At 37.3% G+C, this 22,000-nt stretch overlaps 1 protein-coding gene across 13 annotated transcripts in view; it reads left to right on the forward strand.

The window, feature by feature from the left end:
- The first annotated feature begins 133 nt into the window (after nt 1–133).
- The window catches only part of rg (A kinase anchor protein rugose), a 1,179,223-nt gene continuing 1,157,356 nt past the window's right edge, over nt 134–22,000 (forward strand). For all 13 annotated transcript variants that reach the window (XM_083144766.1, XM_083144776.1, XM_083109897.1 and 10 more), the window contains exon 1: nt 134–405. In XM_083144766.1, the coding sequence (XP_083000892.1) occupies nt 247–405 (159 nt within the window). In that variant the 5' untranslated portion in view covers nt 134–246. The remainder of the gene's footprint in view (nt 406–22,000) is intronic.

Raw genomic sequence — 22,000 nt, forward strand, 5'->3', positions numbered from 1 at the left:
CATAAATTCAATTCCAGTATGAATTAACTATTTCCTTCATGGTATTAATTTGTATATAGATTTAACTAAGTGTGTTCGTTAAGTGTTAACTTGATTAAAAGGAAACAGCCATTTCAGTTTTCAATATGGCAGATGTTGTCAGTCGTGGTGACGGTGTTATGTGGTGATCGTTGTGTAAAATTTAGTTTTTCTCCGATCAAGACATAAAAACCAAGCAGAAAAGGGAATTCATTGAACACTTTAACCATGGCGGAACAAGCCAATCCGCCTATAAGTGACATTAAAAGACCGGAGGAGGTGGTGAGGATGGTAATGAACGACAACTTGAAGTTTGCAGTCCTAATCGGACTGATTGAGGTGGGACAGGTGTCCAACCGGGAGGTTGTGAATACCGTGCTGCACTTGGTGAGTGTACATAATGTTAAAAACTCCTAGTTCTTAATGCAAAGGAACATACTAATAATTAGAGATCTATAACTTATTTACAGCGTAGAACGTACGCTACTTTTATAATGTAAACATCTGTCATAGCAGTATTGACAGTGTTTACATTTGAAAACATTTTCTTTCTAGGAAGCTATTGACATTTTTACACTGAAACCATATATGATAGTGACACTTCTTGAATACAAACTGTGTGTGTATAAAAGTTGTAATCGATGTTCGGGTACACACTTTGTATCTTTGCTCCTTTATAATTTAGTGCAAGGACGATTATTTCATAGGCCGACATGCGCGACTGTATTTACTGAATCAATTGGAGTTGTTATTTTTTACTGCTGTATATAATTGCTTCTGTAAGGCTACCCAGAAACAACCATTTAAGAAAATGTGGATGCTTTAATTTAAAAATATAAGCTGCTACATCTTAAATGACATTGAAACAGAACAACGTCCCTTAACCCTAGAAAAAGAAACCAACAGACTGCCAGTAAAATAGTTTATTACGCTATGTAAATTGGTACATCAGGTACCATCATATAATATTATACAACACACAAATATTGTAATATTTTATACATACAGAGTTTAATGATGATTCTTTGTAGTCCCCACAAGAGCTTTGGAATTTCATTGTTGACTGAGTGTCATGAACCTGAGGAGCTACTTGAAAGTAATAATGGTAGACTCTAATCTAGGAAGCCGAGTAGGCATAACATCATAAATGGTGCAACTTCTGGGTTGCAATGACTCCATTGGTTTTCAGTGGAATTGTTACAACCCAGAAGTGTCTGTGACTGTACCTGATGTGCTTATAACTCTACATTCAATGAAAAGCAGATTGGCAAACCTTAGCTCTCAAATGTCTGTTGCATTGTAGAGTTCAAATGATTTTATACAAATTACATGGGTGACATTTTGCATTGTGTACCACTACTTTCTGTGGCACTTCTTATCTTGGGATATATTGTACTTCCCTGTCCCAAATTTTGTCTCAAATAATATTGAACTCGGGTAAATAACTTGCATGTTAGTGAGGAAAGAAATTGAACTGGCATTCTTGAAATATGTCTTCAAATCTCAACTTTATTGCAGGCAACAGAGTTGATTAGTTTTTCATTAACCAGAAACATTAGAATAGTAATTCACTTAATTTTTTCTGAGGTGTATAAAGCATAAATTTGGCTTCTCAGACTTAAACAGCATTCACAAAGTAGTGGGAAAATACAAGTTGAAGTTCAGAAGTAAAGCCCTGGACAAATGCTACTGGTGTCAATGGTATAACACCGAGAATGTAATTATTCAATATATGATCTGTGAAAATATCTGCGATATTCTCTATGATAGCTGAGATTGCAATTGTTAATAATGAATGAAAAAATGATACACCATTCTGAATAAAGATTGTGAAATATACATGTATCTGTAATTGAATGCATTTTAGAAGTGTCATTTCGTTGTGAGTTTTCTGTGTGTAAGAAGAAAAGATTTTCAACAGGATGCATGATGTGTGTATGATGTAGTGTATAGGCTTCATTGAAATGTAAATAATTAGAAAATTTAATAAGCGAAACAGTTCATGGGTTTTATGATTCTTCCTGTTAAATGGAAGTCAAAAAGTTATTGTATTACAGACAGTAGAGAATGTATTATTTATTAGCATCAGTAATCAGTGCTGGAAATGTTTGGTTGCCATGGGGATGTCACTCTCTCTCGGTTAAGGAAATTTTCATAAAGCATCATCTCAGCTAGGATGAGTCGCATATGTATCCCTCCACCTACCACATTGTTAGTCCTACAAACATCCCCCTGAGCTAGGAACTTTGTTACATTTTAGCAAGTCAAGCTGGGTGATAGTTCTGTCACACAACTATTTAAAAACATTTCCATTCAGTTTCTTAAAAATCTTATTGTTTACTTATCTCTTATCTCCTTTTGTTGTTGAATTAACTATTTGGAACATATTTTTTTGCCAAACCAGATTTGATTAAAGTTTTATTCTGGCTTAAACTTCTTTAATTACATACTATATATTTAATAGAGACAGAGAACATTTCAGTTTCCATAGTGGTTTAAGACTTTGCAATGCATAATTTTGTGTATGATTTTAATATAACTTAGATAACAGGGACCTATGTTTCACAGCTTAGTTGAAAATTTCTTCTTCTGAAACCAATTGCAAATGGGGTTGAAATAATTGAGGAGTAATGAAAAAAAAAACAGCTTTTCCTGCATACACACACATTTTGATTTCCACACCTAATAAATTACATGGAATTTACCTAAAAGAATAATGTCTCCCATATGAAATAGGGGAAACATTGTTGTGTTGTAATCAATGTTTCAAGTTTGATTCCAGTGGAAGCATATTACACAACGGTTTGGATCCCATTTTAAATTTTAGGTCCAATACCTATTAGCATCTTGGAGCATAAAGTAAACTCAGGAAGGTTCTTGTCCTGGTCAATTTCAATAACAAATTCAATTAAAATTCCACGGAGAAGTGTCCATGACTACATGGATTTAGTCATATATTTTCATGTTTTCCAGTTTGCTTACAACTGTGGGTCATGTTATGAATTTGCCCATAAAGCAGAATATAGATAAATGTTGCTAGATGTCAGACATACTAGTATGTAAGTATTACACAAGGAACAAATATATTAAAATACAGAAAGACCACAAACCTGTACAATTTCTAAGGCCACAACACATGATGAAATTATTCAAATGTAGTCATGTTTTGTGACAACTTCACACAGGCAAAACAGTGGCTGCAAAAAATCAAACCACAGCCGGCTTAGAAGCTCAGTTGGGAGAGAGCTGGGTTCGAGTCCTGATGAAGCCTGCAATTTTTTGTTGAAATTTATATGCATTTTGTTGCATATAAACATACCCAATTGTATTTTATTTAAGTGACGTGATTGAAAGTTTTGATTATAATGACATTCAGAATGATTATCATCAATTTTACCCTTTCTTTTCCGATTATTTTTATACCACTCTAGGTTAATCACCACAATGAGGGTATGTCATTGATAAAACACATCCATGCTTTACCTAGAATTCAAATTAGGACCCCCAAACATTATAGCAGGATTTACAAAGTAAAGGATTCAAAGGAAATCATTGAATATTGGGGGAATCTTTTTAGTTATGAAGTTTTCATGTTCTACAACTTACTACAAAGAATATTTCCTTCTGTGAGAGAGTTTTGTAAATTTGAGAAATATCCTCACATAGCACAAACTTGATGACTAAAAATATTCTCCCATTATTCAAAGATTTCCTTGATTGTGGTGGTAAAAGTTGTATGAAAGGTTTGAAGTCTGGATTATCGCTCATCTAGTGCATCAAGTAGATATTTGAAGTATTTCATAATAATAATACTTCACTATTAGTTTATAACAATTATTACTGTTGATTATACTGTTACTATTTCTTAATAGATTTTTACATAAATGTTTCAGCTGGCCCCTCAGAAAAAAATCTGGCAATACCATTCCTAAAAGGAAAATAAGCGTAATATTGATAATAATCATTCTGAATGTCATTATAATCTAAACTTTCAATTACATCACTTAAATAAAATACAATTGGGTATGTTTATATCCAACAAAATGCATATAAATTTCAGCAAAAAATTGCAGGTTTGACTAGGACTCAAACCAGCTCTCTGCCAACTGAGCTTCTAAGCCAGGTGTGATTGATTGTTTGATTTTTTGCTGCCACTGTTTCGCCTGTGTGGAGTTTTCACAAAACATGACTAGATTTGAATAATTTCTTCATGTGCTGCCCAAGAAATTGCACAGGTTTGTGGTCTTTCTTTATTTTAATATATTTGTTCCTTGTGTAATACTTACATTCTAGTATGTCTGACATCTAGCAACATTTATCTATATTCTGCTTTATGGGCAAATTCAGAACATGACCCACCATTGTAAGCAAACTGGAAAACATGAAAAGAGTAAATCCATGTAGTCATGGACACTTCTCTGTGGAATTTTAATTGAACTTGTTATTGTAATGGACCAGGTCCTTTTTTTTTTTTCTGTTTTACATTTTCTCTTAAGAGTTCCTTTCATCCCTCATAATATTTATCAATAACCATTGTGGACATACATTTCTCACATGGAAACTGAAAGAACAGTTTCAGTTTGACTGTACTGTACTATGGTAAACTTTTCAATAGAGGTAGGGAAACTCCCAGCGGATGCCATTCATCAAAGTAGTATTTCTGTATTCAATCTATTAGGTAAAAGACCACAATTTTACAAAATTATCGATTGTGTGAATAAGGAATTCATTGGTAATTAAATTCAGTAGTAATTGAAACTCGTGTGAAATCATACATTCTATTAGAGTGTATGCAGATGGCTGTGAACGAAAATTTATTTGTTCTTGGTGATTTTTTCATGACCACATGTAGGGTTACAACCAGTGTTCGGAAAGTTACTTTTAAAAAGGTAACTAGTTACAGTTACTTGCTGAAAAAAAGTTACAGTTACTAATTTTAAAATGTAACTCAGTTACAGTTGCATGTACTTCAAAAGTAACTTTAAGTTACTTTTACAGTTACTTTCTGCTGAAAATTTTCTTTCAACCAAATTACACAAATCGATCATTAATTGTAATAATATATTTTGTGAAGACTAACATGTCTTTTACTTATGTTACTGGTACATAATATAAGTCTTTGTAGATTTATATTTATTACAAAATAAAGTGCTCTTCTGTGCCTTGCACGACACCATGAAGGCATATAGGGGGTGTGGAGTTAAGAGCTCTACACTTTCTTGATCATGGCCGAAGGTGGGGGTGATGTGATCAGCACCACATCCCTGGCATCCTTTACCCCCCAGAGTTTCCAGATGCTGGGTGGGTGCTGGAGCCTCTTCAACAGGTGGAAAACATCTCGATTCTCCCCCACCAAGGATTGAACCCGTGGTCTCTGGCATGGTAGTCAGGCACCCAAACAACTTTTGTTTTAAGGAATTACCCTATGCGGTAGTATCCCTCGTTATTCACATTTTCTCGATTTTCTGTATTCTCATTGGAACACACACAAACATCAATGTCCGAAACGAACTACAATCCGGGACCCCTGACATATAGTGTGTTGTGCCAACCACTCCACCATGGAGGTTGACCTGAGCTACTGCGACTTAAACATTTGTATTTATTATCATTGTTGTTCTTAAGGAATGTCCATTGGAGTGGGGGGGGGGGATTCTAGAAACTGTATAGAAAGAAAGAGAGAGAGAGCGATCTCTCACGTAGAATATATTCTAAGAAGAGAGGTCTGTTTCACATAAAAGGCGTGTCATAGAGAAATAAATTTGTTGTACAATTTCAAGTGTTTATGAATCAGAAAATGGTAAAAATTATAATGTAGTAGCCTGTAATTGTGCGTTATCAATGAAGGTGAAAATGGCATTTTAAACTTACCCCTTCAGTTCTCTCTGAGAGGATTACATAAACAAGCGAGAATGATTGTTAGGATCTTCCTGATTCTTTCGTTTGCCACTTGAGTGTTGTAATTCACTGTTGTATTGATAATAATGGTGAGATCTGTCGTATCTGTTATTGCAAGAAAATGGGTTCTCATTTAAATCTTAAACGAATGGCACTTAACAAAATGTATTACTTTTTCAAAATGTCCGGAAATGCTGAATAATCATAAATAAGAAGCGAATTCTGACCGGAAATATTTTTACTTCCATTTTTAAATTATCAGGAACTGAGATAAATGAAATCACGTGGAAACAATTACATTGTTTTCCATTCATATGCACATTTGCTAGCTCTCGTCTTCTTCAGTTTCCTTCATACTACCAGTATTGTTGAATTCTTTCGTAAATACACTGAAATATTGCAGTACGAGTATGTCTCTTTTCAGCTTAATCCAATATTATAGCAAGGAAAGAAACTGTCGGATGCTGCTTACAGAAGGGGGGAGTTATAAGGTCACAGAGGAACAAACTACAGAAACCAGACACACTTCACAGCACACAACTGACAATTGCAAACTGTCAGCAATAGGAAGAAATTCTCCTCCTACAGGCTTATCTTCCTGCTTATGGGAAATCCACCCCTCTTCCGAGGTGTGTATATCGCTTTGGAATTCAGGTCTACCAAACGAAAGATGAAACATTCGATAAACCTTGAAATTCCTGGTACCTGGCTGGAGCCTACTGACTGACCACTGCCAAGACACAAATTTAGTACAACAACTTTCTCTTTTCCTCTTCATCTATTGTTTGCAAGAATTAATGTATCAAAGTATGGGCTTTTATATCACAGCAGAAAAAATTCCGGCTCACTTTGAGTCCTAAATTGCCAATAATTTATGACACTTACATAGCTATTTAAGTGTCGCAAAGTAACTGTTAAAATGTTACTTCTATCGTAAAAAAATTACTCAGTTACAGTTACTCACTTTTAAAAGTAACTAGTTACAGTTATATTTTCTCTAAAAAAGTAACTGTTACTTGTAACTAGTTACTTCCAAACACTGATCACAACCACTAATGCAAGATAGTTATTAGGAGTTAAGTCATTGTTTGAGGTGAGAGAATGAAGTGCTTTAGAATTATGTCACTCACTACTTGTCAGGCTTTGGTCCTTAAAGGGCTATTGTACCATTTAGGAATATTTATTTAACATGAAAACTGCTTGAAGATTTGGAGTGGAACCAGTGAAGATGACAGAGGGTGGCTGACCTCCAGTCATGTGGTCTTCCCCTCTTCCCCCCCCAGTAAGCAATTAAGAAAATAACTTTATGCTTCAGAGAAGGAAAAACATGATAGCAAATTACTACACTGAAAATGAAATGCTTACTTTGCCACAAAACAATTTGTATATGGGAATACCTCTGGGAAATTAAGTAGAATTCTCACAAGCCAGGGAGCATAGACCATCCACAGACCACCACTCAAGACGAAGACTCTTTTCCGCTCAGTCAAGGATAACTTGGAGCTTCGTATTCCAGGAGTATACCGTATTCCATGAGAGGGTGGGACACCATATATATGCCAAACACGATGCAACATTGAACATGAGCGCAACATCAGTTTATTCCAACCAGATAAGTCAGGACTTGCAGAACACAGCATCACAGAGGGACACAGGATTTTATGTATTTGCTGACATCAAAATAATAGCCAAATGTGCCTGTTACTGGGACTGACGAGTATAAGAAGCCGTAGCCATTTCATGGGAAAGCACCAATCTCATCAGGGATGTGGGACTCTAGCTCAGTCACGCCTTGAACCTAATCCTCCATAAAAACAAAGCTCCAACCAATAAGAACACCAGGACCCAGGGTGAGCCAATAGGAGACAGAGTCCAAACTCTGCCCTATCATAGTCATATATTTAACCCTACACTGGTCTCCATTTGTATATTCCCTGATGATGAGAGCAATGAAATGTTGGAAGCAAACATTGACTTAACCAGGCTGGCAACCCGGGAACACTTGTTCGAAATTTGTATATGGTTTTATTAATTTCATTGATCTCTGAAATAAATAATCACATACATAAATAGTTTTGGAGAAAAGCCAACACTTAATTCTAGAATATTAAAGAAAATACTAGATATATGAGTGCCCTTTTAGACTAAATATGTAATTTTAATATTAATTTTACTGTATATTAGATGGAGCTGCTGCTGCCCCCTCACTATTTTTTTCTGGGTAGATGTCAGAATAGCAATATTTACAATTTTTACTAGGGAACTTGGGAACCTAGGCAATAATAGGAAGGGATTCCTTTTTTTTAGTCCTAACAAGTACTGTTTGTGAAAACCATGTCAGATATGATTATGCTTGTTTGTATCTTTAGTTCTTAATTAAATGTCAGTATTTATTGGGGTTGGGAGGAAGGTGGAGTTAACTAGACCTTGTTAATTGTTGAATATGTTTTGAATTGTCTTGAAGAAACAGGCAAGTTGGACTAAAAGCGAAATACTCTGTTTGGTAAACAGCAAATTTTAAGAGAATTTGAGATAAATATGAAAATTAACTAACCCGTAGCAAAAAACAAATGTTCTAATAGGTTACTGTAAGCAGAGTTGGGAAGTAATGCAGTGAAAGTAACACATTACCTTGTCAATAATTATGTTACTATTGCATTGCCTAAATTGTATAAGTAATTGTAACAGCAGCATCTACTTTGAGTTGCATTTTGTGTAACTTACTCTTCCTGCTCAAACTAAGAAAAAGGACCAGTTGTTTGCCAAGGACAAGATTAGAGATGACCAAAAATTTTCAGTTCTGATTCTGAAAATATCCAGATTCAAGAACTGGGTATCCCGTTCCATTATTACCTGGGACCTGCATATTTTAGGATCTGAATCAGGTCATGACATCCTCAAAAATAAGGATGCAATTTAGGTTTCTAGGAATGTACTATTATATTGATCCAGATGAAAAGAAGGCGGAGTATTATTTTCAGAACACATTCAGCTGACTGCGTGAGCCTAACAATATTGTAGAGAGTGAGTGAGAGAGAGTTATCGATAGGTGTTGGGTGGAGATGCCGTCACTGCCTCACTTGCTGATTGGATTGTTCAGTACTTGTGACTCGCTCCCAAGTTGCAAATATGTGGGCTGTTAAAAAAAAGACCGGACCTTTGCAATACAAACTTTATTACGGCAATTACACATGCTTGTCCCCTTCAAAGTACTCTCCCGTGCTTGCAATGCAGTGCTCCCATCGTTCTGCCACTGTTCGGACGCGTCCTGGAACGCGTTTTTGGGTATAGCTCTCATCTGTGTTGTCGCGTTCTGCTTAATTTTGTCTACACCTTTTAAGTTTTTGTTTTTTTTTAAACTAGGGGAACAGAAAAAAGTCCGCAGGAGCCAACTGTGGAGAGAGTAAGGTGGGCAGGGCACGACTGTTATCACATGCGCAGTCAAAAAGTGGCCGACAAGCAGTGATGTGTGACTTGGAGCGTTGTCATGGAACACCATCCAACTCTTCTTTTTCCACAGCTAGGCCTTTTTCTGCGCACAGCATCCCTCAAAATTGTGTGACATGACCCGATCCTGATGTGGACTATGTGGACTTTCTTCGGAAACCTCTCTGACAGTCCAACGACGATTTACACTAATAATGGACCCAACAGCGTCGATGTGTTCATTGTTGACGTCGAAGGTCGTCCCGATCTTGAATCTTCCTCGATCGATGTTCTGCCCTCTTTGAAACGCTGAAACCACTCATGACACTGCGATCGGCTCATAGAGTCCCTCCCAAAGGCTTGCTGAAGCATTTGCCAAGTTTCTCTTAAGGATTTCCCCAGTTTAAAACACGTGCTATGACGAAAATCCGGTCTTTTTTTGAACATACCACGTATGTAATAGCCAGGAATGTTTTGGAAAATTATCTCACCCTGCCTAAGATAAGACTTTCGTTTAGCCAGTAGGACAATAAAGAGAATGGTTCCTCAGAAACGCTTTTAGTTGATATGAGTTTGGGAATTCTTACTACAGTCAGGTGATCAGTTGAACATTCGCTTGGTGCTGAATACATATGCTATCTTATTATGGTGGTTTTACAGTTATTTCTGTAATTTTTTCGATGGAAGTGATGTGCAATAGATTCTTGGAAAATTATAGGTGGTTAGTTTTTACACCTCTTTGAAAATATGTATTGCAACCTTTTGCCTCCTTCGGTATATTCGATATTGTAATGCGTTCTAACTCCCAGCAAGATTTTTTCCACTATCCTTTACTCTAGTCCCGCAATTCATTGTCTATTTGTACTATCCTATTTTGTTATTCTTCACTAGACCATTAGTATAGTAAAAATATTCAGCTCTTCATTTAAAAAAAGATACCTACTTCTGTGGCGAAAAGAGCAAAATTACACTTTGTATTCACCGAGAACATTTGTCCCTTTACAAAAAAAAATATAATTGAATATTTTGAAATTCCTAAAGACAAATATCTTTGATTGTATTTAATATTATTTTTAGACGTTTCTTTTCAGAAAAAAATACAAACATCTCTCTGTACCTCACATTAAATATTTTGGCGCTTGTTTTCATAAAAAATAATGTAATATCTCTTACCGTAATTTTTCCGTGCTTCTTTATGAGAATTATTCTTTCAAAGTTGTGTCTGGAGAGTTGAACCCACCACTCCATAAATTGTTCAGGAAAGTTTGCGGTATTGTGACATAAGTTTCATTCTCCTCTGTAAAATTCACGTACTGATTGATTAAATTTGAAACTTTAGGTGCCCCACCCTTTACCATAAGTAATATAACATAACTATAATGTCGGAGGATTAAAATATTCTTACCTGGATTAAAAGCTAAGGCTGTAAAGGGGCACTCAGGACACATGAGGACAACACACACAACAGCCCTACAGACGATTTTACTGGCCATAGGTCCAGACGCAAAATGCAGTCCAGGGTGTACTACGTGGAAGTGAGGTTGATATTTGGATGTACTACGTGGAAGGGAGGTTGATATTTGGATGTACTACGTGGAAGGTCACCCCTTCAACGTACTGATGAAGTGGAGTTCGTTAATTAATCAATGACGTACACATTGAGCTTGACAATTACACATCAAATATTTGGATATTCTGAATACGAATAGCCGCCTCGGTGGTCTAGTGTGTTGAGTAGTCTATTCACGATCGAGCTACCAACGATTCCGGTTTTCCAGTTCTATCGTGGGCATTGGTTTTCCTTTGTGTCTCTCTTCATCAACTTGTTCAAATCATCGTTCACTCTCACAGTCGCGATTAACCGAAAAGCGACATAACATATATAAAAAGTACAAATTCGATATCCAAAGTACGCCGGTCGAAAAACACGTGTCTGATTACTTTTGGGCACTCCCTATCTCCGCCATTGATGTATTTGTGAGTGAGAGAGGAAGGGTCATCGTTTATCAGCAGCCACCATCCAAAGCCGAAAAAGTGTGGGGAGTAGAGAAAATTAATTTCTCAGTATATTACAACTGTTTAATCCTGCTAAGGAAGTACAATTAATTACCACTGTACACATTTTAATTAGATTTTTGTAGGATTCTGGAGGGGACTCGGCCCCCTGAGCTGACGTTCCTGGTCGGGGAGGTAGAAATGCATACTGTAGTTGTCTTAAAAAAGGGGCTATACTTCACCAAATGAAAAAAAAAGGAAGACGTCGATTTCCATCCCACCATATACACCCCAAACACGACAGCTTGCATAACATCTAAAGATCTGCTATTGAGGAAACAGTAATGAGAAAATAGAATTCATAGTTCCATTTTCTGTTGCAGAACTGAGAGGGGGGTGTGTGCGTGGGGCCTGGAGATCGGAGGTGTGGGTTTCGGTCGGCTCGGAAGGCACGCCCTGTTTGTCATATTTCTCATGGCAATGTCGGGGAGAATCTGTCATGTTTGTTCAGTCTCAATGACATGTTGGGACAGCCTTGGCAGAGTCTGTGTTGAAGCCGGGATTGACGCACCACGGGCTAAGGCTCATTCGTAATTGAGCAGCCCCGCCCTATAGCACATGGAGTATGTGATAAACACTTGACATTTTTGACGAGTGTTGGTACAAGCTTCTGTAAATTAGTCTGACCTCACAACATTCATCATCTGATGAAAAATTTCAGTTTCCTTGCTCGTCCATAAATTCTGTGCAATAGGTGAGACCAACTTCAGAACTTCAGCTCTGCGGGGAAGGTTTTCTTAAGATTTGGAATGCTACTGGAAGGAAATTACCCTCCATCCATTGTTCGGAATTTAAGTTATTTTTTCGATTAATGGCACTTTCCAAACTACATGTATAACTCGTTCACCTTTTTCATGTAACGAAATCAACAGCTACTCTCATGTATATTTCAACAGTAAAAAGCAGAATAGTGGTTTGCTAAGAAAAAGTAGAAACAAAAATTCTTAATGTGTTGCGTGATGTAATTTGTTTGCAGTATAAGCTTCTTTGTACAACGTTTTTGTCCATTATGGGTCGAACTGAACAACTGCACCTTAGACAAAAATGCTGTATAAAGAAGCGAATTGCGGCGATGGTACATTGTTTTATTTAAACATATGAGATTCATTATAATTTACATCATCGCGATTATCCAAATGTAGCAAAAATCTCTCTTTTGTTGTTCATGTAAGCAACGCGTTCCATGAGCTTTACCTAGACTAAAATAAGTAACTGTATCATAGTTCCTCGATGGTGTAACGGTAACGCTGTCGCCTTGTAATCAGGGGTATCGGGTTCGATTCCGGTGAAGGCACATTACTTCACCACTAGTTCGGATCCTAGTGTAAACTGTAGTTCTTGAGACCACACCCAAGAGAATCTTCCCTCAGAAACCTTAGTGCATTTTCCCCTCCATTTATTCATCTCGGCCCACGGGGAAGCCTGCTTCATTATACCCCTCCCCTCCACGTGCGAGTACGATGCACAGGACCAGCAGTTCTGCGCAGGTTCTTTCGCTTGGAGACTCACTGCAGTCCGATTAGCCTATCTGCCGATAAAGTGGACTCAAAACGAAATTGAACATTTATTTTTTAGTTTTGAAGTAGCTGTAACTCTGGTACCTTTAAAAGGTAACTTTCCAAAACTTCTTCCATCCTCCTACAAGGTCATTCTCAATCTCAAATGTCTTTTAAGGGTAGGCCTCCCCGATGGCGCAGTGGTAGCGTCATCGCCTTGTAATCAAGGGGTCCCGGGTTCGATACCCGGTGGAGGTACTTAGTGGTTCGGATCCCACTTTAAACTGTAGGTCTAGTCCCGATTAGCCTTACTGTGCATAAAGTGGACTTTAAACACCAAATCAATCAATCAATCAATCTTTTAAGGGTATACTCTGTGCAGACCAGTGAACTATCATCTCGGCCCCGAAGTTTAGAAATCTATCCACACCATTGTACTAATCGACATAACTGTCCAGCCATCTCTGAAATCCTGACTAAGGCACTACTACCTTCACACACATCTCATCAAACCACGTGTGCCTTCGGACTGGAATGATCTTATGTGGACACGGTAAAGAAATATGGCCTAAATGTTGCCATGCTATTCAGAAACATAGAGTTGAAAAGAATAGTAAAGTTTCTCGGCAGTTGGAAGGATCTAGCGAAACCAACTCGAATCATGAAAAAAGCAACCCTCGTAGGCAGAGACCTCCTGCTCCGATGTTCTTAGTTGGAACCAAGGTGAATTGATTTAAATCACTTGAAAAAAATAAATGAATAATGTACCGGTACATAAGGATTTTGTAGATATCAGTAATCTCGTAATCATTTAATGGTGTTTATTATTAGGCTCTAAGGAAGGCAAAGAAAGGAAACAAAATATATGTACTGATGGAGTGAAGCTCATACGAAAGGAAATGCAGTATATAAACCGTAAACACCCTTAAATTTATCTTGATTTAAAATTCAATAATTTTTATAGGTAAAAATAGCAAACATTTATATACAAGATACTAATCATCTTAAACAGTAAATAGTACCATTTTCATTAAATTGAAAATAATCAGGGCATCTGATATTTTCCAAACTGTTATTAAAAAAATATATCGCCAAAATTCAGCTACAAAGACTATAAAAATATTTTAAGTTACAATTATATAATACGTCCAGAATGTTATATTTTCACTAGAAGAAAAGTGAAATTTTCATAGTTTCATTAACACACTCAACAAACATTTCAATAGTAAATTCATATATACAGTATCAGAAATAGAAAAAATGTATATTTACATGTACATTTTTATTTGCTTAAGAATTCGATGTATAATCAATGTCGCGTCCAGATGCATTGTGCAGTAAGGTGACGAAAATATCTGGATGATGGGTATTCGGTTAACTAATATCCCCTTGTAAAAGCAATGGATATTCCACACAATCCTATTATCCGATATATTGGTACAATTTAACCGAACTTGGCCACAAATGTGGAACAGTAGTGCTGTACTAGAGGCTGTAACTTGGATTCAACGTTTGGTTGTTCCTGTAACATTTTTTTTGTGGCGTTCCAGTCTGCGATTGTTGATTGTATGCTTTTTTCTCTTCGCAATGACATCACTTCAATTGATACGAGCTAATGTAGCAGAGCAGGATTTTCCGAGGTAGCTGCAAATGTGCCTCTCACGACATAAGGAAAGGTATATTTTCTTCATACATCCACAAGGCCTGTCAATATCTTTAGCCAAACCAGTGTAACCAAGTCATTCCATAGCTTTTTTTTTAGTTATGTAGGCAATTGCTGGCTGCATAATTACAAATGATACCGACGTCAGACATTTTTATGTGTTTACTTGTACGTTTTTAAAGAAACTGTTCCAAAGCTCAAGTAGTTCACCAAAACCAGTACAACCCCGACAGGAGGTTCGAGAGATTACCATTTCAGAAACACTCAACTGTCGACCTATCTTCCACGTAGTACGATACCCTAGAAACCACATTATTACAAGCTAAGGCGGCTAGAACACATTCAGGACAACACCCTATTGGGTTTTCAGCTGTTCAGTTTCTTCTTTATTTGAGCCGAGTACCTTTTTTACTGCCTCTGTTTTTATAAGTACACTGAGCATATGCATCTTGTTGCTCAGATGATGAATTTTAATCGACACCTCTTCTGTTTTAGTTCGCGATATTTTACGTTATTTAGAAGGGTTTTTCCTGTATGACGTGGCAGGTTCAAATAGTCTAAACTGCTAACTTCAATCTATCAATCGACTAAACAAGCTCGAAGATGTGATGTTAAAGATACTGTGGGACTGTGTACCGTCACAATCCATCTGAAAACTATTTTCTTCGTTATTTTTTAAAAGATAAAACTCGTGTGTGAAATCGTTTTCGATTAGATAATGCTACTTTATAAATCGATCACGGAAATTTATTGCTTACGTTACGCTTGTTAGATTTACTTGTCAGTGCATAAAATGCTGCTACATTTTTTTAGCAATCCGACCTCCCTTCTGTGCTCCATTATATGTAAGTGCTGCGTAGTCAAGTGAATTTAGTTCGGTTCCTGAATAAAGCATGACTATTTTGTTGTTAGTTCTCGTGTCTATTTCCCGTGGTGCCGTGGTTAGCACAGTGCGGTACGACGCAGGGGGTCGCGGGTTTGAATCCCGTCCTGGTGCCACTTCCTCAATTTCATCATGCCATCACTCATCTTCGTCTTTGCGATTACCCAAAAGCGTCAGGAAAGCAAAGTAAAATAAACCAAATCAATCAATCTTGTCTATTTCAATTGTTCAGCAAGCTTGTTCATCGTTGTGTTGAACCAAGACAGTTCGAACTAAAAATAGTGAGAACGAAACACCGTAGCGTAGAATTTCTTTGAGCTAAGCCGCTTTTAGCTGCGTGGCGCTTGTTCTGCGGATCTAGTGCATTTGACACTGTTTTCTGACTTTCCAAGCCGGATTACTTTCAAATAGCACCCTAATTGTCCTCACGATGCTGAGTTAACACATACATTTTAGAGATCGAACCCTGGACTGCTCGCACGAAAGGCGAGAGCACTTTCCGATAGACTAAGGTAAAAGTTAAAGCTACCCCTGCACATAGCAATATGCCATAAAGACATGTGATCTCGGCCATTTGTGAAGGTGATGTGATCAGCACCACACCCAGACAGCCTTTACCTCCAGGGTTATCTCCAGATACTCTTTTCATTAGAGACTGGGCATTGCCCGGTGCTTCTTCATGCAGGGACATTGTTGATACCTGATATCGAACCCGGGTCTTCCCCGCGTGGCATTCAGCAAATTCCATACTGACTGGACTATCGCGGGTCTTAGATAGAATCCTAAAGATAGACTTTAGAAGTCTATCGTCTTTCAGTTGACAGCCACGGAGATCGGCTAACAACTGAAAGAATATCCGCAGGCAAAAATTATTATTATCTTTTTTTTTGGGGGGGGTGCGGGGATTCGATCTCGAAGAATTGGATTTGATATATGCTGGTTTTACATCATGCATGCGGTAGTTGGCAATGAAACCCATGATGAATTTGTAAATAACCCACATCCACTCGGGCTCATTTTTATATATTCCTCGTCAAATAAAATATATGCTGGATGATGCTATTGAAGGGCTCATGATTATTAGATTCTTGAGAGCCAAATAATTTTGATAGATGGACTGAAAGCTGAAGATATGTTGAACTTGTTCGATTTTTTACACAAAATGCCAATCCATCTGTCAATGTCTACAGTAGTAGTCTTCAACGTTTTTCCTATAGCGGGCCATTTTCGCATTCTATAATAGACTGACCTGACGGTTCGCAGTGTTCCAGTTTCGTTCACATAGGCGATGAGCAGTAGCTATACAAATAATTACATGGTTTCTGTTGTTCAATATACGACTACATTCGTTTACGTTTTCTTTTCTTAAGCTGTCCGTACACGGTCGAATAATCCAGGAACAACGCATTGAATTCCACACTTATAGGAAGTGACGTCAGAGCAAGCGTCATGTAGCTTCTCGAATTTGTGGTTAACGTCAATAATATCTAATTGGGAACGGTTGTAAATGAAGCCTTTTATGACAGGTGTCGAACAATCTGAGCACATACTATTGATATCGATTATCGAAAATAAAAATATCAAGGTACGGCATGCTTGTATTCTGTAGTGAAGAGAAAGCTATGCAGAGAGTGTAAACACGTGGAGGATTGGTGGAACATTCTTGTCTGTATTTATTTAATCGGAATTATACAACAAAGAATAATGTATATTTCTACAGCAGTGAGTGATATAAAAATGAATTATATCAGACAACTAACCATAAAATATATTTTTGTTTTGATCTTAAATTGTAGTATAGATAAATGAAATGAAAAACAACTAGCTACACTATATATTTGTAGAAGTGATGTTTTATGAAAAGATATTTTGTCATTATGATCATACAGTTTTTCTGGTGTCTCAGATTGCCTTTATAATACATAGAAAATACATCACACTTCTTTCGAGTTTTTGATATAGGGTATAATATGTAATTTTCTTTTGAAATGAAAAATTATTATCTTGCTATAGCTAACCTATTTTTTCTTACGTACACTCTGGTACCTTTCCTTAAAATGTGAAATTGTCACAGATTTTTCTATTTGTACAGGTTCAGTTCACGATTTCCAATAAGAACGTTGTCAATTGTCAGTTTTGTTGGGACACCGATGCTCTGTTTCAATGGCTATGGAATCGTGTACGTATGGTATGGCTTTAGGAAACAATATCACCACGAGTAACTAACTACTGCAAAGAACACGGTCGCATTCTAAATTGGGGTTAAAGTTACCTCAGCATAACATGTGAGCTAATGAAACATGTGTGTGTGTTTTAAAAATACATTAACCATTATTCATACACAAGAATTGTCGACGGTTCGCATATTTTATTAAATAAAAATAATATTTTATTTCATTACGAATTTTAGGGAATCGATAAATTGAAGCCAAGGGGCCAATGGTTGAACACCACTTGTCTGCACATTAAAATGGCAAATTCAGTCACTAGCAACCGTAAATTGCAGATTAATCGCTGAGCGATCGAACCTGGTGCAGCCCAATTCATTGGAATGGAGAGTCAACATGGAAAATAGATTTGTGGTCAGATTGGAAAATAGATGGACATTTTAATGGGAAGCAAATGGACCTGAAAATAGGAAATCCATCTTCCGCTTCCTTTCACGTTTATATTTATGCTTGCAGTTGTTTTCGATGTACAGCCATTGTCAAAACAATTACAGATCGCTCTTGTGGAGAGACAAGTTAAATTTGTGACAGCGTGTGTGATGTATGAAATTATTGCTTTATTTGCTGATGATATAGCATGGTAATATGCAAGTTTATGTTCAAACATGTCCAGTCCTGATTAGCTTTCTGTGCATAAAATGGATTTAAAAACAAACTCAATCCACGTCTAGTTGACAGCACACACGTGGAATACTCTTGTGAAAATGTATGAAGAGGAAGATGGGATTTTAGCATCAACTTCTGTTATTGTTATTTCCCAATTTCTATCAATAGAAAGTCGAAATAAATATAGAAGAAGTGGAATAAATATAGCAAGGATTTGATATTAAACGATGGTAGACAGTCTAAATCTCGGGTACAGATGTTACCAAAAAAATAGTTGCAACTTACAATTGATTGCTATTACATCTGAATATTACTGCAAAGAATATAAGAACACTTGTATGAAATGGGTGTCGGACCAAATAAATAGTACATGCAGGAACGCAGGGACTGGGGGAAAATGTGAACAAGGAAAATTAAAATTATGCAAATCGTACTGACATAATATGGCAACCCTAAACTCACATCAATTTATTTTTGTTCATACTTGTATGGTTTCCAATTAATACAAGGTCCCGGGTTCGATTCCCGGTGGAGGCACATAGTTGTTCGGATCCCACTTTAAACTGTAGGTCCAGTATCGATTAGCTTTACTGTGCTTAAAGTGGACTTAAAACACCAACTCAAAAACAAAAACTCAACTCCAATTAATGCGACTGCCATAATTTTTCTACTCCTCCAACTTTCTAATGCATTGCCCTCCCTGTTATATTCTCTGCCATTGGGAGGTGTGCAATGCCCTCAACTATACATGATCTTGGTCTCAACCTACCCCTCTCCCCATCAAAATACGCGCAGAATTGCGGGAAATTAAGAAATTCCTGGAGCAAATGCAAAATTAAGTAGCATTATTTGTTTCTGCAGGTATTCAATCCATGGAAATGTTACCCCACTCATAAGCAAATAAGAAAAATATATCAACATTAGCAACAGACACCTTCCACTTCAAATGAAGAGACAGAACACAACGCATGAGAAATGCCTAAATTTACTATTCAGAGTATGAGGTAAAGTGTTGGCCACAGCTGTCATCACCACCACTGACACTGGAGATGAGGCACAGAATTACCGAAGCAAGAAGACGTGCAGTTGATCACAATAAAATGAACAGATCAAAAGACGTAGTTTTGAAATCGATGGATTAGAAATTTGATGATTTTTGAAATAAGGTTAACTTACTGTATTTCTTGACTGTCAAGATACAACGAAAGCTTGCTGGAATTAGACACCTCAAATCATCATTTTCCCCATGATCATCACCGACCAGCATTATCCTATTTGCAATGAGCCAAGTGGATGCTGTTATCTCCATCACTTCACTGTGGAGGAAGATTCAGTTCATCTTTATTAATAGGCAAGGTTCAGTCGGAAATCGAATGTCAATTCACTGACACAACTCTACATACCATTTGAGGTGATTTTACAACCGTGAGCAATTGCTGATAGGGTGGTGTCATGCATTAGGTAGTTGTCAAGCTTTGCTGTGAGCTAATGTAGTTGGCTTGTGACGGCAACCCCTACAGCACTTGATCGCAGCATTGGATGAAAAGTCTTTGTCTATAAACTAGACAAGATGCTAGAGACTGCTACAGAAATTGAAGCTGATTCTTCATACACCAAACTCTAAATGGAGAGCCTGAATTTCACAAAGTGACAATGTTTAAGCAAACTTTCACACTACACGTTTATTGAATTGTTGTTTTAAGTCTGCTTTATGCACCGATAGACTAACCGAGACTTAACCTACAGGTTAAAGGTGGCTCCGAACCACTGGGCACTATGTCTCCACCTGGTATCGAACCCGCGACCCCTTGATTACAAGGCGACGACGTTACCACTACTCGGGGAAATCTCAGACTACACGTGCCAAGTGGAAACTGACCTTTAGAAATGAATGACATTTTTCGTACCGAAATGACGCTACAAGCTGCACGTGTCGCTCGGACTTGGCCAGATTTTCAGTATCATGCACCTTCTCACGCCGTACCCGTTTAGAACCATACTGGCCACCAAGACAGGTAATTTTTGATATGATTGACAACAGAAAACAGTTTACCGCATGTAGGTTTTAAAATATGATCTGACCGATGAATCCTCCAAACTTGAAAACTGGTAGTGGAATATATAGTTTGTACTTCTCCTATTGCACCTCGTAGGCTGCAAATAAGACGTACTGTATTATATTCTGCGAACCATTCAGTGATCAGCAAATGATAATCCAGACACGGTTGTGCTCAGATGACTGTGAAAAGAGAAGACTTTGTATCTCAACAGATTGTTAAATAAGGGGGAGGAAACGTTGACGCCGTGGATCTCTCTCCCTATGCCTCAGGAAAATGTCTTCCATCAATCCTACTGTTTTTTTCACAGTTGGAACTTATAAATTGATCTCATGGGAAATGTGGGCTCTTCCTTGGCATGTAAAATGGCTACAGTGGAAGTAAAGAAGTCGATTGACAAGCTCATGAAAGTTTCACAGTGACCCTGTCATGGTCCGGCTCTTGAGAGGTGTGTGAAACAAGTCACAGATGCAGCAGGTAGAAGTATAGTTTTGGAGGGATGAAAAAAGTGAGGATATTTTAATATTGTGAGCATTCTAACTGCTTTAAATATAGAGTTTTCAGCAGAAATTCATAAGATATCCTGGAGAATCGGCGTGTTAGTGCATTTGTGCGAAATCGATCAACGGCTTGCAATCTGATTGACGAAAAAAAATTTTCCATGTTTTTTTTTTTCAAATTTTGTTAAGAACATTTGAAAACATATTGAATGTTTATTAAATGGGGGATAAGCGAAATCTAAGAAAGAAAGCCGTTAATAGAATTAAAATTTTTGAATTTTTTATTATGTTTTAGTAAGAAGACCTATCCATTAAGGTATAAATCGACCCCATTTCCCACTGACATTTGTCTGGGAACACCCATAATTTTTTTTGCTGACGTTGACGGTTTCTCCAATTCATTATCCACTTCAGAAATAATTAGTGTTATAAAGGTACACTCACCCTGTATATTCAATAACATGGTCGATTGATAGGTGTAAGGAGTGTTCACTTTCAAGTTCCAACATCTCTTTCTAGTGTTGAGAGAAATTGCATCATTGGAGCCTAACAAGGATCTGGCGACAACATCCAGAGCAATCATGTGTGGCGCTTCTTAGTTCTTTCTCTTCCTGCACCCCTTTCCTTCATTATGAGTATCTGTGACACTGTATATATAGTCTTAGCACTTATCATGCAACTTGATTGATGTTCTAAATCTTGTTTTAAATGTCAAATTAACAGGCTATTTTTTCTAGTTGTACATCGTTTACTTTTTCCAGAGTTCTTCCTTGTTTTGTAGGATGGATGCAAATAGGCTCCGTGTTGACACCCCCTTTGTTGATGGAGTTGAGTCGATCGTATTCAGGAGTAGTTCGTTTTCCTTTCCGGTAAAGCCACTAAAATTGAATCATTTTTTTCTGAAAGAACAACTGTGAGTAATATTTCAGAGCAACAAAGGTCGATAACTTAGTTACAGCAGGTGTCTGTCACTCATCTTCTGAAAGGAGAAACGTCTCAAAGGAAAGCCATTCCTTGTATCTGTAGCGCGTGGTTTTCGGCCTTTCCGTTCAACAAACGCAACTAATGCTGCTTGACAGACATGCCATTCCTTATCCACCAGGCCTAGCTTTTGCAACAAGAGCTTTCTTGCTACTGGATTAGGTTTACTTTGAAGTCTGTTTTTTTCAA

This window comes from Lepisma saccharinum, chromosome 1 (genome assembly GCF_977018435.1).
Source record: "Lepisma saccharinum chromosome 1, izLepSacc3.1, whole genome shotgun sequence".
Lineage (NCBI taxonomy): Eukaryota > Metazoa > Arthropoda > Insecta > Zygentoma > Lepismatidae > Lepisma > Lepisma saccharinum.